Source organism: Montipora foliosa, chromosome 6 (assembly GCF_036669935.1).
Source record: "Montipora foliosa isolate CH-2021 chromosome 6, ASM3666993v2, whole genome shotgun sequence".
NCBI classification, from domain to species: domain Eukaryota; kingdom Metazoa; phylum Cnidaria; class Anthozoa; order Scleractinia; family Acroporidae; genus Montipora; species Montipora foliosa.
The window spans coordinates 30476207-30491206 of NC_090874.1; the positions used below are offsets into that span (position 1 = coordinate 30476207).

At 37.5% G+C, this 15000-nt stretch overlaps 1 protein-coding gene and 1 long non-coding RNA gene across 7 annotated transcripts in view; both read right to left on the minus strand.

Annotated features, from left to right (window-relative positions):
* The window catches only part of LOC138007112 (fibroblast growth factor receptor 2-like), a 92015-nt gene that overhangs the window by 33193 nt on the left and 43822 nt on the right, over positions 1-15000 (minus strand). Inside the window, exons 1-6 of one of the 6 annotated variants that reach the window (XM_068853842.1) lie at positions 5412-5576; positions 5186-5339; positions 4250-4397; positions 2058-2345; positions 1275-1322; positions 322-369 (exon numbers count right to left, since the gene is read on the minus strand). In XM_068853842.1, the coding sequence (XP_068709943.1) occupies positions 322-369; positions 1275-1322; positions 2058-2345; positions 4250-4319 (454 nt within the window). In that variant the 5' untranslated portion in view covers positions 4320-4397; positions 5186-5339; positions 5412-5576. Of the gene's footprint in view, positions 1-321; positions 370-1274; positions 1323-2057; positions 2346-4249; positions 4707-5185; positions 5340-5411; positions 5577-15000 lie in introns of those variants that run through there. The other 5 variants (XM_068853843.1, XM_068853844.1, XM_068853846.1 and 2 more) reach the window with 5 other exon arrangements.
* LOC138008977 (uncharacterized) overlaps positions 13488-15000 on the minus strand; it is a 1818-nt gene continuing 305 nt past the window's right edge. Inside the window, exons 1-2 of the long non-coding RNA XR_011124303.1 lie at positions 14990-15000; positions 13488-14422 (exon numbers count right to left, since the gene is read on the minus strand). The exon at positions 14990-15000 is cut by the window's right edge and continues 305 nt beyond it. This is a non-coding gene — a long non-coding RNA (uncharacterized lncRNA). The remainder of the gene's footprint in view (positions 14423-14989) is intronic.

Sequence of the window (15000 nt, forward strand, 5' to 3'; positions counted from 1 at the left end):
GTTGATTTAACGCTAATCAAGCCAACCATATAAGCATTCTTCTTTTTAACGAGGCCGATATCCGCGCTACATTGTGTGACATATTTTGTTATTCAATAAAGTTATTTCAATTTCCATTGAATTCATAAACAGTTGCACAGAACCCTTCAAGCCAGGCAGCGTGTCTTGAGTCTGAAACCGTCTATAGAGATAAATAGTGAATGATATGAAGACCATGAACTGAGACACTTCTTAAATTTCGGTAGAATGCGCAAATGATTGGAATTGCACGATTTGATATCCTGGGCTACTTTTTTATTAATAAAATCACTGTCCACCTACTTTTGCGAGTGGTCGGTACTTGAGTTGTTGGTAGAGGACTTGAAGTCCCTGTAGAAGATAACACAAGAAGGTGATGAATACTTTGGCCACGTCAGTCGAAGAAATCTACAAGTTTATATTTATGTTTATTACGAAGGTTTCACTGCGTAGGAGTTATGCAACTTCAGTTTATATCAAGAATTGTTTCTGTCTTTTCAGTTGGAAAGCTGATTATTTTTATTCAGCATTTTTTTTTGACAAGAAACCAAATTGATTACGCGAGTGATCACATTCTTCTGGCCTCGACTGTTTGAGTCAATGAATGCTCTCCGGCATCAAGTTTTCGAAACTCCATCGTTGAAAAAGAGAAAGACGCTCTCTCGATCAAACGTACATGTAATAAATAACAAAATAAAGTGGAGAAAATTGTCTGCGTCAGTTTGCCTATTAAACAACGAAGCATGTTATTAATCATTCTCTATTCTTAAATCTGCGATTTAGAGTGATCAAGTGATCAAGTCGATAATAACAAGAAATCGTGTGATCGATGTTTATCGACGTTCGATATTTGTCGAGTGATTAGTATCGAATTCGATCGACAACGATCCATTTTTATCCACTAACGAAATTATCGACACAAATGATCATAGACGGTTGATTTAACGCTAATCAAGCCAACCATATAAGCATTCTTCTTTTTAACGAGGCCGATATCCGCGCTACATTGTGTGACATATTTTGTTATTCAATAAAGTTATTTCAATTTCCATTGAATTCATAAACAGTTGCACAGAACCCTTCAAGCCAGGCAGCGTGTCTTGAGTCTGAAACCGTCTATAGAGATAAATAGTGAATGATATGAAGACCATGAACTGAGATACTTCTTAAATTTCGGTAGAATACGCAAATGATTGGAATTGCACGATTTGATATCCTGGGCTACTTTTTTATTAATAAAATCACTGTCCACCTACTTTTGCGAGTGGTCGGTACTTGAGTTGTTGGTAGAGGACTTGAAGTCCCTGTAGAAGATAACACAAGAAGGTGATGAATACTTTGGCCACGTCAGTCGAAGAAATCTACAAGTTTATATTTATGTTTATTACGAAGGTTTCACTGCGTAGGAGTTATGCAACTTCAGTTTATATCAAGAATTGTTTCTGTCTTTTCAGTTGGAAAGCTGATTATTTTTATTCAGCATTTTTTTTTGACAAGAAACCAAATTGATTACGCGAGTGATCACATTCTTCTGGCCTCGACTGTTTGAGTCAATGAATGCTCTCCGGCATCAAGTTTTCGAAACTCCATCGTTGAAAAAGAGAAAGACGCTCTCTCGATCAAACGTACATGTAATAAATAACAAAATAAAGTGGAGAAAATTGTCTGCGTCAGTTTGCCTATTAAACAACGAAGCATGTTATTAATCATTCTCTATTCCTAAATCTGCGATTTAGAGTGAAGGGTGTTTTCAAAAGAAGATGATTGCCGGGTAGGAATTCAGCCGATGGGGTATGTTGAATGACCTAGAGAAACACTTCAAACTCAGCAAAACGAAAATGGTTTTTCACTTGTACTGCTACACACTTTGTAAGCGAGGGGAACATAACAGAAACTTCTCAAGTGAAATAGGAAGACGACTTATCAAGACTTTTATTTGTAGCTCCGGTCTTCACGTTTTCATGTCAAGTTCCCCTTTTTGTTTATACAGGAAAAACTTGCGGTCCAGTTTTACTGGGTACCATGTGGCAAAAGCTTACCTTCGTGCACATGAAGTTCCAGAGTTGCATTTATTTTGCCTAGAACATTTGTTGCAGTGCAGGTGTAATTTCCTGCGTCATCTGGCTGAGTCTTCTTGATCTTTAAGGTGCTATTGCCTCTCGAATTCAGCCTTATTCGAGATGATAATTGAAAATTTTTTTGGTCTTTTATCCATTCTACGGTTGGAGGTGGATTTCCTTTTACTAAACATCGCAGACGAATGTCATTTCCTGCTTCAGCGTTATACTGAAGTTTGGGTTTTTTTCCAAACCGCGGTGGATATTGTTCTAAAACGGAGGAAAAGAACATGCAATCATTATACTTGTTTGATATCCTTCGGAAAGAGAAATTAAGTTACCTGAAACAAAAAGTGTGCGTATTGTGTTAAGCAGCACTCTACGAGTGTTTTTTGTGTCAGACCAGTTTCAAATGCATAGCATGTAAAATAAACAATTGGTCATACCATTTCTTTCACTGTTATGCTATGATTGATTATCCATCTCCCCTTGATAGAGAAGCGGTATGAATTGCAAATGCAGAACTCATAGTTATCCTTTGGTTGTCAAAGAAAAAAAAAACTAACGACTTCAATATGCGGCGTTTAGCTTATCTTTTGACATTGCGCCTAGCATTCTCAAAATTCATTTCACTGCCCCAGAAAATGGCTCATCTTTATGGCACAAATTTGCCATTAAACACGTCTGTTACTACAATGTTCAAGTCTTAAGCTTCAAGCAACCAATGCTAATTAAAACAGTTCATTAAGTCGTAACACTCGTCTTCTCAACATCTTTTAAAACATCGGACATACGAAACTTGCACTTGTGACGCTTCATTTAGGGCGACCTGCATGTCTCGAAATACTGGTTTATCGCGAACGACTTGTGCCATAAACCTTCGCTAGACAAGTCGCAGCTTGTAGTGCGGGCAAAATTTCCAGTCATTATATAATTTCTATAATTTTCTTAATTTTTCTTTTTTTAAGCAATGCTTTGTCGGAGATCATAGTCGGCAATTCATCTCATTAACATAACTGAATTTCTTTCGGCAAAAGAAAGAATGAAAACAACGTTTATTTCTTGTGATAATTTTCAGGGTAATGATATCCACGCTGGAGCAGATGAGCAACTCTGGATAAAATTGAATTTTCCAAAATTGGACACAACAAAGAGGATTTAAAATGAAGGTTTACCAAATTTTCACACTGCTCCTACATCATAGCTGACATTGGCAGCGATTACAGCTTTTGTATTTTGATCTAGAGCCATACTAAGCTTACTTACTGGAGGTAATTTCTCTCACTTTCACTAAATAACAGGAAAACCCCGACCCTTGCTTCCAATAAACGAAAGAGAGGGATGAAATTATTATGCCAGGTAAGTGGTAAGTCATGAACGAATCAGTTGACATCGGAATTAACTGGCGCTGACAGACTGTTTGCAGCTCGATGGAGCTGCATTTTTGTTCAAATCACGAGAAGACAGCCAAAGATTTCAACATGTGGGTCAAAGGTAGCATTTGTTGAATATTTGTTAAAAAAAATATGATTACAGTGTGTTTGATATTAAGGATATTGGCACTTCCTTTGCGAGGAGATCAAGGTGATGTGAGCGATCATAACACGAAATGATTAACTCCGCATTCTTGTTTGTTCCGATTCTTCCCTTTAGTCTAATTGAATAAAATTATCCACTCTTAATGCGAAAAACTCCAAAGTAAGCTTCGCTTTGTGAATACGAGGAAAATGTGTGCATGCATTGACAGCCGGATAAACAGCAAATATGGCAAGATACAATAAGAAATGGTAAACAGCACCCAGGGTTCACCGTAGTACACATCTTATACTGTCTATTTCGACAAAGCTAAGAGTTGAACAAATATTTGAGCCAATTTGTCAAATTAACTGATGGGTCTGTTTTTGTTTTTTGCCAACCAGTGACAATTTTCACGCGCATAATCAAGATGAATGAAGCCATTGATCTCGGCACATCACTGAGAATTGATTTTTGAAGCGTGACGAAACCTCGTACAAGACTTTGCAGCGGAAACCGCTTTCGCTTTGTGGTAATTTAAACAAAGATCAATCTTTACTTAAACATTTACGGAGTTAAATAAGGAGTATAGGGTTTGGAACGTGTGCGCTCTAGAATTTGATTGTTGCAAAACAACCAGAATAAAGATATCCACTTACCGGGCTGAACAGAGTGTGTATTGATAATAAAGGTAACCAACAATGTCCACCAATACTGCCTTGCCTGCATGCTCACATTAACCAAGGCCCAGGCTTTCGTAGTACCATTCTGTTCACTGCGGAAATTAGGCGATGGAGAGAGAGATCACTGCGGAAAGAATAGATCTCGTTGGTGAGCTGTTGCGGTGTCAAGTTGCCTGGTTTGTTTCAATGCTACGGAGACATATTTGTTCGTTGACAATCGGTTGGCACAATACTGACGTAGTGCCAAATAGCAAAATACTTCAGTTGATGTCAAGGTGACAGGTAGTGGGAAAGTCTTGTCTGAAGGTTTTCTGCAGTTTAACGCTTGCGAGAAATATGAAGTCAACAGAGTAAAATGGTCTGCAAGGGAATTTTGATTGGCTCAATGACTGACTCGTCTCGGTATGTTGGCTTTGGTTTAAATTCTATGTAAAATTTCAAAGGTTTCAAGTGACAATTAGCCCCGCCTCTGTCAATCTCGTCAAAAACACAAAGATGTGAAGTACACGCACGTTTCCGCTTGAATGTGGCTTTTGTACCCTTGGGGTAAATGAATTATTCAAGTTTACTAATTAAATCGTCGTCCTTAACATAAGTACATTTCGAATGCACATTATATTTGTCGTTTGCTTTAGCAGAAAATGAAAGTGGTACAAGAGCTTTCCAATGCTATCGGTGATAAAGGAAATGTCAATAAAGAAAAAAAAAAACTTGCATCCCTTTAGAACTTTCAGTATGTTCTTTGCCCCATTTTGGTTTCTGATCTTCTTGTTCCCTCGATCGTCTTTTCGAGTGATAAAAGTTTCCTACATGAAAATAATCCTTCCTTTATTTCGCTGAGTACAGACACTTGAAAACAACCGCGCTGTACAAAAGAAGGCAAACCTGCTCAAATGAAACTAAGAATCTTACCTGATTAATTACAATGCTCTTCTATTGCTTGCGTTTTGGAAATACTGCTTCAAATAAATGTTATTGAACAAGCACTGTATCAAATTATGCTAACTTGTGTTTAACGGAGCCGCCACCGTGGAACGCTCATCAAACTGCTTATCTTTTGCAATGCCTGTTTACAAGAAATTACAACTGCCCGATCATTATTTCATCAACTCAATTGTTATAACATTTTTCTGGTTACCTTGTGTAACTTTAAAAGCCTCGTAACTGCCGTTGCTGCCTTGTTCAATTTATTTTTGACGCTCTTTTTTTCAGTGCGCAAAGATCGATTCAATTCATTTAAAGCATTTGAAACTCTGCAGGCTGGGGCATTGCGAGAAAAAAAAAAGAAAACAAATATTGTCGTATCATTTGAATTCTTGTTAGAAACATGAGAAGCAACACCCTTTTTTTCTGTCTAGATTTTTAGGTGCTTATTGCTCTTATCTTTCAGCAATTCGGCTTTTTGTCCATATGTCACCATTACCATATAAAATCCTGTCGTAATCGTCACGAAATCATCTTTATGATCGATCACCCGCCCGTATTTATCAAGTGTATTTTATTCACGCTGTGCGATACTCTCATTTGACTCTGTTACGTTCCGAACTATGAATAAACTGTCTTTATCATTTTCAGTGGTAAATGTTGCTGCTTTACGTATGAATAGAATTACCATATTACAAAAATTGAAACTGGCGACATGATAAACAGAATACGTGCTCAAAGCATAAATTTTAAAACAGGTAAGGCTATCGTTTGGCTGATTTTCATTGCCAGTTCTCTTTTACGTAAGTGAAGCTACAGGATAACATTTTATTAGGAACGCCTCGATTCACATTATGGAAACCTTAACACGATACGGGGTTGTTGAAAAGTAATGATCATTACAAGTGTTTCTTTACTGTCTGGCCTAAATGATTTCTCATTGATTCAACGAAAACCGCGTATGCTACCTTATGCGCAAAGTGTGATAGAAGACAATGTTAGGACAGAAAACGGAGGAAGTATTTAAAATTGTTTTTCTTCAATCTCGTGGCAGAAGGCATTATTGAGCCGGATAGGATGCTGGTCAATGGTCAATATGACCAGCTCCATAACAATTACACATCAAGAGGATTTTCAGAGTTTTAGTTGACATCGCAGCATTGTATATAGTGTGGAATGCGGCTCAAATAGTCAGTGTTGATGGATAGCGTTTGTGAGTCAAAAACAGGTCAGTTTAGTAATCACCCCACTGGCGCCAGAACCTAATACTGAAGTGAGCCTTGTGGGAAGGAGCATAAAGAAAGTGTTCACATTTCATTTGACATTTTATGATTCCGAAATCTTATTACAAGAACTATTTTAAACCAACAGCACTAAAACCCTCTTTCGTTCTGAATGCGTTTACAAGGATATACACAGTTTACATGTGAGAGAAGGGACTTAAAACAACAGAAAGCCGTTATTTATTGGTATGGAATAACATTTAATGTTATTCCATACCAATAAATTTTAAAAGAATTTGGGAAGAATGGTGTTCTCTGGTTCTAGTTATTGTTGGAAAATATATATATACGTTGAAAGCACGCTCCCCACATTTTTAAAGCACGTCGTCCCAGATTTTCGTTTCACACCGTGGACAACGCGATAAATATTCAAGTATAATAATAATAATAATAGGTCTTTATTGTTTTTTAAGCAAAAATACATGCTAAAAACAAGAACAGTTACATTAAAAATAGCCGAAAGAATTAATTAGAATTACAAGGCTATCGACATTACATTAAATAGCTACTCTATATTTAAAAAAAAGCCTGTTAAAAAAACTATTTTTAAAACGCTGGGTATTAACCCTAGGGAGTTGACTACTAGGAACTCGGAGGCGTGCTGAGCTTTCTTTCATTTTGGGGACTGAAGGGTACAGAGGGTGACCGGGCATACCGGAGATCTTCTTGAATAGTGAGCGATCAACCTCTTCTAATACGCCATATATGTCAATTCGGTACGAAACATATTTGCGTTTAAAGCAGCGCTGTAGAAAATTCTGAACCGTCGTTAATTCAGGTATTGAGGAGGCATATACGGGTAGACCGTAAGTTAGTTTGGGTAGAACAATTGATCTAAAAACGTAATCTACGTCTGGTTGTTGGTATCCCTCTTTACGTAAACATCTTATCACATAAAGACACTTGTTGGCCTCCTGCAGCTTAACCTTAATATGCTCGTTAAATCTATGATTGCTTTGTAAAGTAACCCCTAACACTTTTAAACAAGAAACTTGCGTTATATTGTTCACAGAGTCTATATCATGAGCAACCTTCTTACAAAGTATTAGTTCGTTGCATTTTTTAGGATTACATGCCATGGCATTATCTTGGGTCCAACTGAAAAACTGATTGACAACCTCTTGAGAAAGATCTATTTCATTTTTACATACTTTGACTAGCAAGGTGGTGTCGTCAGCATATTTAACTATGCTGGTAAGGTCATTATCCCTAATGGCCAAATCGTTGACAAACAAATTAAAAAGATGGGGCCCACTGACACTACCCTGGGTTGTTCCTTTGTTCACATTGTGCCATTTGTAGATAACACCCTTGAATATCAGTCTTTGTTTCCTATCCATTAGAAAGCTTAAGTACCAGTTAACCAGATAAGGATTGAGATCAAGAGCCTTTAGTTTTTCCCCAACTAACGAGTGTTTTACATTATCAAAAGCTTTTGAGAAATCCATTGCAAAAAGCCTAACATAGTTACAATCCTTATCATCAAGTGCCCTTAAGTAATTATACTGTATTTGAATCAAGGCGTCTGTACAGCTGTAGCCCTCCCTATACGCATATTGTGTGACAGTCAGATTTTCTTCAAAGACTTTCTTACTGTAATGATGGTATACAGTTCTTTCAAAACAGCGTGCTATAACTGGAGTCACGTTAATTCCCCGAAAATCCGAATATTGAACAGGAGTGTCTACCTTTGGGAGGGGATTGATGTTAGCTTCTTTCCAAGCTGTCGGCCATGTGCAAGAGGACAGAGACTTGTTCCACAAAGCAGTCACCACAGGAGCGAGACTTGTACAATTGTCCCTCCAAACCCAAAACGGCAACCCATCGGGGCCAGTAGCGGTTTTTTTAATCTTGGATAATGCCACCATCACATCAAATTCCTGGAGCTCTGGGGGTGGGTGTGTCTCAGGGTTTACCCTGAGAGGCACTGGTTTAACGTAGTTCTCATCATTGCACAAATCCCCAAAATAATCATTGAGACCAGCAAGAAATTCCTTTTCTAAATATGGCTGAGGTTTCTCTTTCCTTAAGGTGATTTTATCCACTCTACTCCACCAATGCAAACTCCCCTGTGCTCCATTCCTACCCCAGTTTTTTCGATTTTCACCAATCAACTTGTAGATCTTCGATGACAAGTCCTCCACTTTGCGAACGTGGCCCTTATCAGCAGCTCTTTTTTTCTTCCTTAACAAATATTTAACTAGTGGAGTAATCCACGGAGGGTCACGGGAAGACATCACAACTCTAAAAACCCATTTGTCCATCCTCCGGAATTCTTTATATATATTGTTGCTCAAATTGGTATGATTTTTGGTGGAGGCTTGTTGTTTTAACCGTCTGTCGGATACTAGATGAAGTCACAGCTGGACTGAGCCGTGCGCGGACTTAAAATTTTCTCGGGAGGCCCGCTACACTTCTTTCAAAAGAGCGTATTGTTTTTTTCAAGCATTTTTGTGTCAGTACAAAAAGAACAAGGTTTCGGTTACAAAACGAAGTCTCATACATTGTCACCTATTGACCTGTCGGGCCTGAAGAGAAGGCCTTGTACCCAGGAACCACGGAGGGCTACCACTCCGGATGACATAATAATGGCGAAGCAGTGACCTCAATTCATTTTCAGGGTCTCCCCATATCACGTCAGGATGGTCTTTGGGAGCCACAACATCCAATTTAAGAAAAATCCTCATTCCGGATTAAAATGAAACTAAATGAAATTACTAAGTGAAACTCATCACCGTCTTTTGAAAGCTGGATTGTTTCCAAAATCCACTTTGAAGTCAACTAATCCTATATCACGATACCGACAGCTATTTTTGAGAACTTCAACCATAAATTTTGTCGTCTGGAAATTCTCCAAATCACTTCTGATATTGTTCTGGCCCACAGCTTGTTACGTGGTTTTAACAGGATTGGCATTTCAATCAGTAATAAAGTTTACATTGCAATGTCTCCTGTTTTTTGTGAGTCAGACTACTACCTGCCAACCCCAGAGTACAAAAATCTGGAGACATCTAAAAATCTTTGCATTGTAAGAATGTCATTTTCGACAATATCTGAATACTCTCCGAAAATCACCCGAGGCCCTTCTGAATGTTCCCGAAGTTTCTTGGTTAGAACAGCAATTGCTATTGTTCCCATAACCGCGCTAACGTTCTACCACGTATTGTGCAATTTGATTGGCTGATTTCTGACCAATTGCAGTACTTGTAAATAAATCTTAGATGTACTAGAGACACCCTCTAAGCAACTTATCGTAGGTTCAAATCCAAAGTGACACTTGGTGACAGGTCGTTTACTTGCCCAGCTCCAAAAATCTGGAATGCATTGCCCTTTGAAGCCAGAGACGCCAAGCCGTTGGACCTTTTTAAATTAAGTTAAAAACACACCTTATCATTTAGCATTTTCATCATAATCTGAAGCGCAACAGATATTTTTTCCCACTATTTTAAATCTAATGTTTTAATTATTTATTGTATCCTGTTGTTCTTTTTACTGTGTGATTTTATTAAGTTTTTAGCGTTATCAGTGTAACTTTTACCTTTTCACTTATTGCTGCCGCAGTGAGTGAGCGAGCCTGAAGCGAACTAACAAGGCAGCCGTCTAATCTGGAGCAATCTGGACCCCAGAACTCTTCTCTTGACTAAGGGAGAGAAGAGAGACTGGGGAACCCTGAAACGAAGTGTCTTCTCATTGGCTTTCGTGAAGAACAATCAAAAGCGTCTCTAATTGGTACATTCATGTTAGCACGGGGAGAGAGCAGGCGCCGCGTGATAAGGTTCAAATAGCCAATTTTTGGCTATAAGCTACGTCCCATATACTCCTACATAGATTTTCCCAGGACCTTGGGTCGGATCCGAGGCTCTGGTGACGAGAATGTAATCGGAAGAAGAACAATTTTTTCTTCGAAACGCAAGGGATTGTATTGTTTATGCGCGAATGGAGGAATTAAGATGCGCAGTATGATCTTTTTTCACAGTGCTCTGTTTTTCATTTCGCTTCTCGTTTTTGTTTCACTGTCACGCAACAAAACTCAATGAAAAAGGCCAAGACGTGACCTTTGCCTGTTGCAAGAAACAAATATTTTAACTACCTCGTCTATTCTCAGGTCTGTGCGGTACATCGTTTCTGAGTTATTAGTCGTAGCATTTCACATAACTTTATAGAGTTTGTATGGAGACGCCACCAGTATTGTAGCCGGTAATCAATGAAAACATTTGTGGTTCACTTTGCGATGAAAGCGCTTACTTTTCGCTCATGAGATAAAATGCATGTGTATGAACACATCTCCTAATGTACTTGAAAGGCTCAAACTGCTGAGATTCGTAGGGATAGAGATTTTCAACCAAATACCTTTGTATCATGATGTCACGCAAGGTGAAAATACGGAAATTTAAAATGCTGCATTTTCGAAACGAATGCATGTGTATGAACACAAAACCTGATGTACTTGAAAGGTTCATACTTTTTTTTCAACCAAATACCTTGGTATCATGGTGTCACGCAAGGTGACAATCTGGCGAAACCAAAGACGTCATGGAACTGAAAACTTCAAAAACGATTTATTTCTTGGTCATCTTTAGCCTGTTCCAGTCTCTCAGATAGACACCCGCCTGGTATGTTAGCCATGCTGATGAGGCCCAAAGGCAAAAACAGCTGTCCATGGCTGCTAATTGACCTGGTGAAATGGTTGTGCGCATGCGTGATGTGTTGGTCACACCGGGTGTTTCACTGGCGAAAAATGTCTGATTGGTCGAGGCCTTGTCATGTGACTTCAATACCTCAATTTAAACATGGCTGCCATTCGGTGTTTGTTAGATCTCCGTCGACAATAAAAAGACTCTTTTTCAGGCCAGTAAAACGGACGAATGTTTGACTGCATAGTGCGTTTCTATGCCAGCGAGATTCTCTTTTGAGCCAACAGTGCTAGGAGGAAAATTTCTTTAAAAATTTCAAGGCCAACGCGAGTCTCGGTTGCTGTGACAGTGTTCGAGTGGAAATTCGTTTGTGGAGCTTACCAGCTAATGGACTACCATCTTGATTTCAATTCATGCGTTTATCTTTCAAAAAGTGGAGCAAAAAAGATACCACTAAATTTCCAAATGGTTTCTCTTCCAACTAAATAGTTACACGATGTTTCCGCGGGGGCCCGCATCTAACAGAAAATGTTAAGATTTTCGCTTTTTTTTTTTCAAAATTAAGTTGTTAAAATTGTCATTCAAGTGGTCCATAGAGGAAAATTTATTAAGACCGAGGGGAAAATTTAGAAATGTATTTCAGTCGTTCAAAAATAAAATTTTAAAGTGAATTTAGCAGTAATAATAACCATGTCATAGCACCTCATATTGGGTACACTAGAAAGGAAACCTTTTAGTTGCAATTATATATTGTTATAGTTGTTCCAAGCAAAATGCCAATTGTTTGCTTCCCTCCAAATTATAGAAATAAACACAGATTAGGTTAACTCTGAATAGCCAAAACAACAACATTCTAAGGTGAGAATTTGATTCAGAAATCCAGCTTACTAGCAGGGAGAATTTTACTGTAACAAAATATTACTTAACTGCTAATAAGGCACTTTCACCACATTGACAACAAAAATACTTAATCAGGAATTGATTTTATTTTCTAGCAATAAAACAGCAGGAGGATATAAAATTAGGTATCTTCAAAGTTTAGAAAACTTGTTGAAGGTGATTCAGTGCCACCCTCCAAAACGTTTCACAAATTTCATGCTGGCCTACTAAGGACAACAAATTATTTAACCTCTCTTTGCGGACTCTGGTTGCAACACAACTGCTTCAATAATTTTAATCCCCTTGCATTAGATTTAACTTTATAAAAACCATAACTTGTATAATTTTCTGTAATAATTGTTCAAAGACATTGAGCAAAAGCATACAAAGCTACATTTGAAAGGTGCATAATCCCATGTTGCAATTTTCTGGATAAGACTTCACAGAAATAACTCCTGTTACCTTTCCATATGTAAAGAGGTCCCATGATTTATGAGTCAATGAGTCAATGAGACACAGTCAATATTACATATTAGCAATAATTTATTGATTAAGCCTAAGCCCTTGTTTCAGTGATCAGGCCTAAGCAGGGTTAGGTTAAATTTTAGCTTTCATTTTATGGGTTAGGGTAACTGCACTAACTCATTGACTCATGACTCATTGACTCATAAATCATATGTAAAAAATAAAATGTATTTCAACATTAGATGCAATTTAGCAATTGCTGTAAATAATAGTAATCATTCCTACCATTTCAAAGGATGAATAAATTAAAGTTGAATGCAGTAAGTGTCAGAAGTAAAAAAAAGTGGTCCAATTTATTTAAGCTGTAATCAATTTCCATCCTTGCTTTAGTCCCTGGATAGTGTTAAACAATGGTGGTGAAGTGAACAAACTACCCCAAGGGGAATTCCCTTGCAAAAATGACAGGGGTTCTTGTTGTTCCTTTTTGGAGAAAAATTTGTGGTTTTGTACTGCTTATGATACTGAGACCAAACAGCTGGCAGAGTTGCTGCAGTCATTTAAGGCTATCAATCTGAAAAATGAATGGAACTGTAGAACAATTTGATAAGAGAGCAAAATTAATAACGTTTACTTATGAATTATAAAATGCCAGTCATTTGTCAATTTAGAACTGGTCCTCTAAGGGGTCAGATTTCTTTAGCCTACATCCACAAAACAAGATTCTGTTACCTTTAAGGACCCCTCCTGAGCAAACTGCATCCTCATGTTTGGATTCTCATTGATTTAATGACTTTAATGATATTATGCAAATTTGTTCTACAATAATACTCAAATACCATAAAAGTATTTTTAACCTAACTTTTGCAAAGTTTTCTCCTTGAGCCACCAGCTTCAACTTTGATACTTTGTTCTAAAAGCCAATGCAGTTGTATAGCAATGGTGGAGGTGATGATTAAACACTTTGTTTTTGTGCAAATGAAGAAAAAGAAAGTCAAAGTAACGATGGAATTTAATTAACCCTTTCACCCCTAAACCGGCCATACTTGGTATTTTACTCTGTCTAAAGCCAGAGTATTTTGCTCTGTCTAACACCAGATGATTTTACTCGTCAATGGGGAACCCCATGGAGTCAACAGTCTTACAGTACTTGTCAACATAAAGAAAATGAATTCTGTGGACTTGAACATTCCCAAATAGAAATGCCGTATATTCCAAATATAGTTGCGTGAACTCTTCAAGATTTACCTGCTTCAGGAACTTCAAATCAATGAATATTTTGAATATTTTTCCTGAACTCCTGCAAACTTTGTGCACTTTTTAATGGTTTGCCCTTCAAAAAAGTAACATTCAGAAATAATGCAAATACAACTGAGGCTGTTTTGCATTATCTACAAGACAAGACAACAATATCCTTTATTCAAACACAATCAATATTAAAGCAATAACACATGCTTGTGGGGTCATGTGCTAACTATAATAAAGATACACTACAGGACATAAAAGCTTAAAACTAACTACAGTATGTGACAGACATAGGATATCTACACATAAGAAATGAGGAAAATAAATCAATTGCTATCCAAAAGATCATATTGCAAATACACCAAAAGGTAACGGTTGATTGACAACTTCCTTGTGCAAAATGGTAGAGCATGTTTGAAGTCCAGCAGGACCAAGATGAGAAGTTATGATAAAAACTCTAAACATATTTTTTACCAAAATTATTTTACTACCATCAACCCCAATGAGACCTTATGCATGGGACACTGTTTCTAGCTGCAGCTCCAAATCACATAATATATTAATAAATTTTGCCACAAGAAAAGAGCAAACATGTGGGGTGTATGCAAAAAACGTCCAAGGCAATAAAGCTTCCTTTCAGCCTTTTCAGGAACAACTATCCACTGTCAACCATACTTGACTCAAAGCAGAATTTCCTTGATCCAACAACACATGACAGTCCCCTAAAACCAAAATTACATCATTAATTAAAGCTTCCAGAAAACAATAGTCTAAAAAAACCTGAATCTATAGATACCTATATACATCTGTACCTACAAGTCTGTTCTTCCAAACATTATTTTAACTAACATGGATTTTGATAACTCAAATTAATTGCAAATCCATAACTTGGTAACTACCGTACTTGAACGCAAGGATCGTTGAGTTGTGACTGCTAAAAAGTATAATAACTTAGACATTCACCAGAAAAGGGAATATAAATGACCTTAAAAGCAGCTATTTAAAATATTTGATACTAGGGTTACGTTCCCAATGAGACAATCACATTCAAAATCAAATTCATATCTGATCGAATCATTGATCATTCATGTAGAGGTGCCGATCGTAAGGTGTAACGCAGAAAAAAATAACCTTCACGTTGAACAATATTGCCATTTCCCTGCCACCTGGTACAAGCCAATTCACACATGAACGGAAACCTTAGGAATCCTCCTTTCTGCACATTACAGTAACTTTTTGTACCCGGTGGCAACAAACTTTCCACATTAAAAATTGCGCAAAAAACTCACCTGTTTCGCAG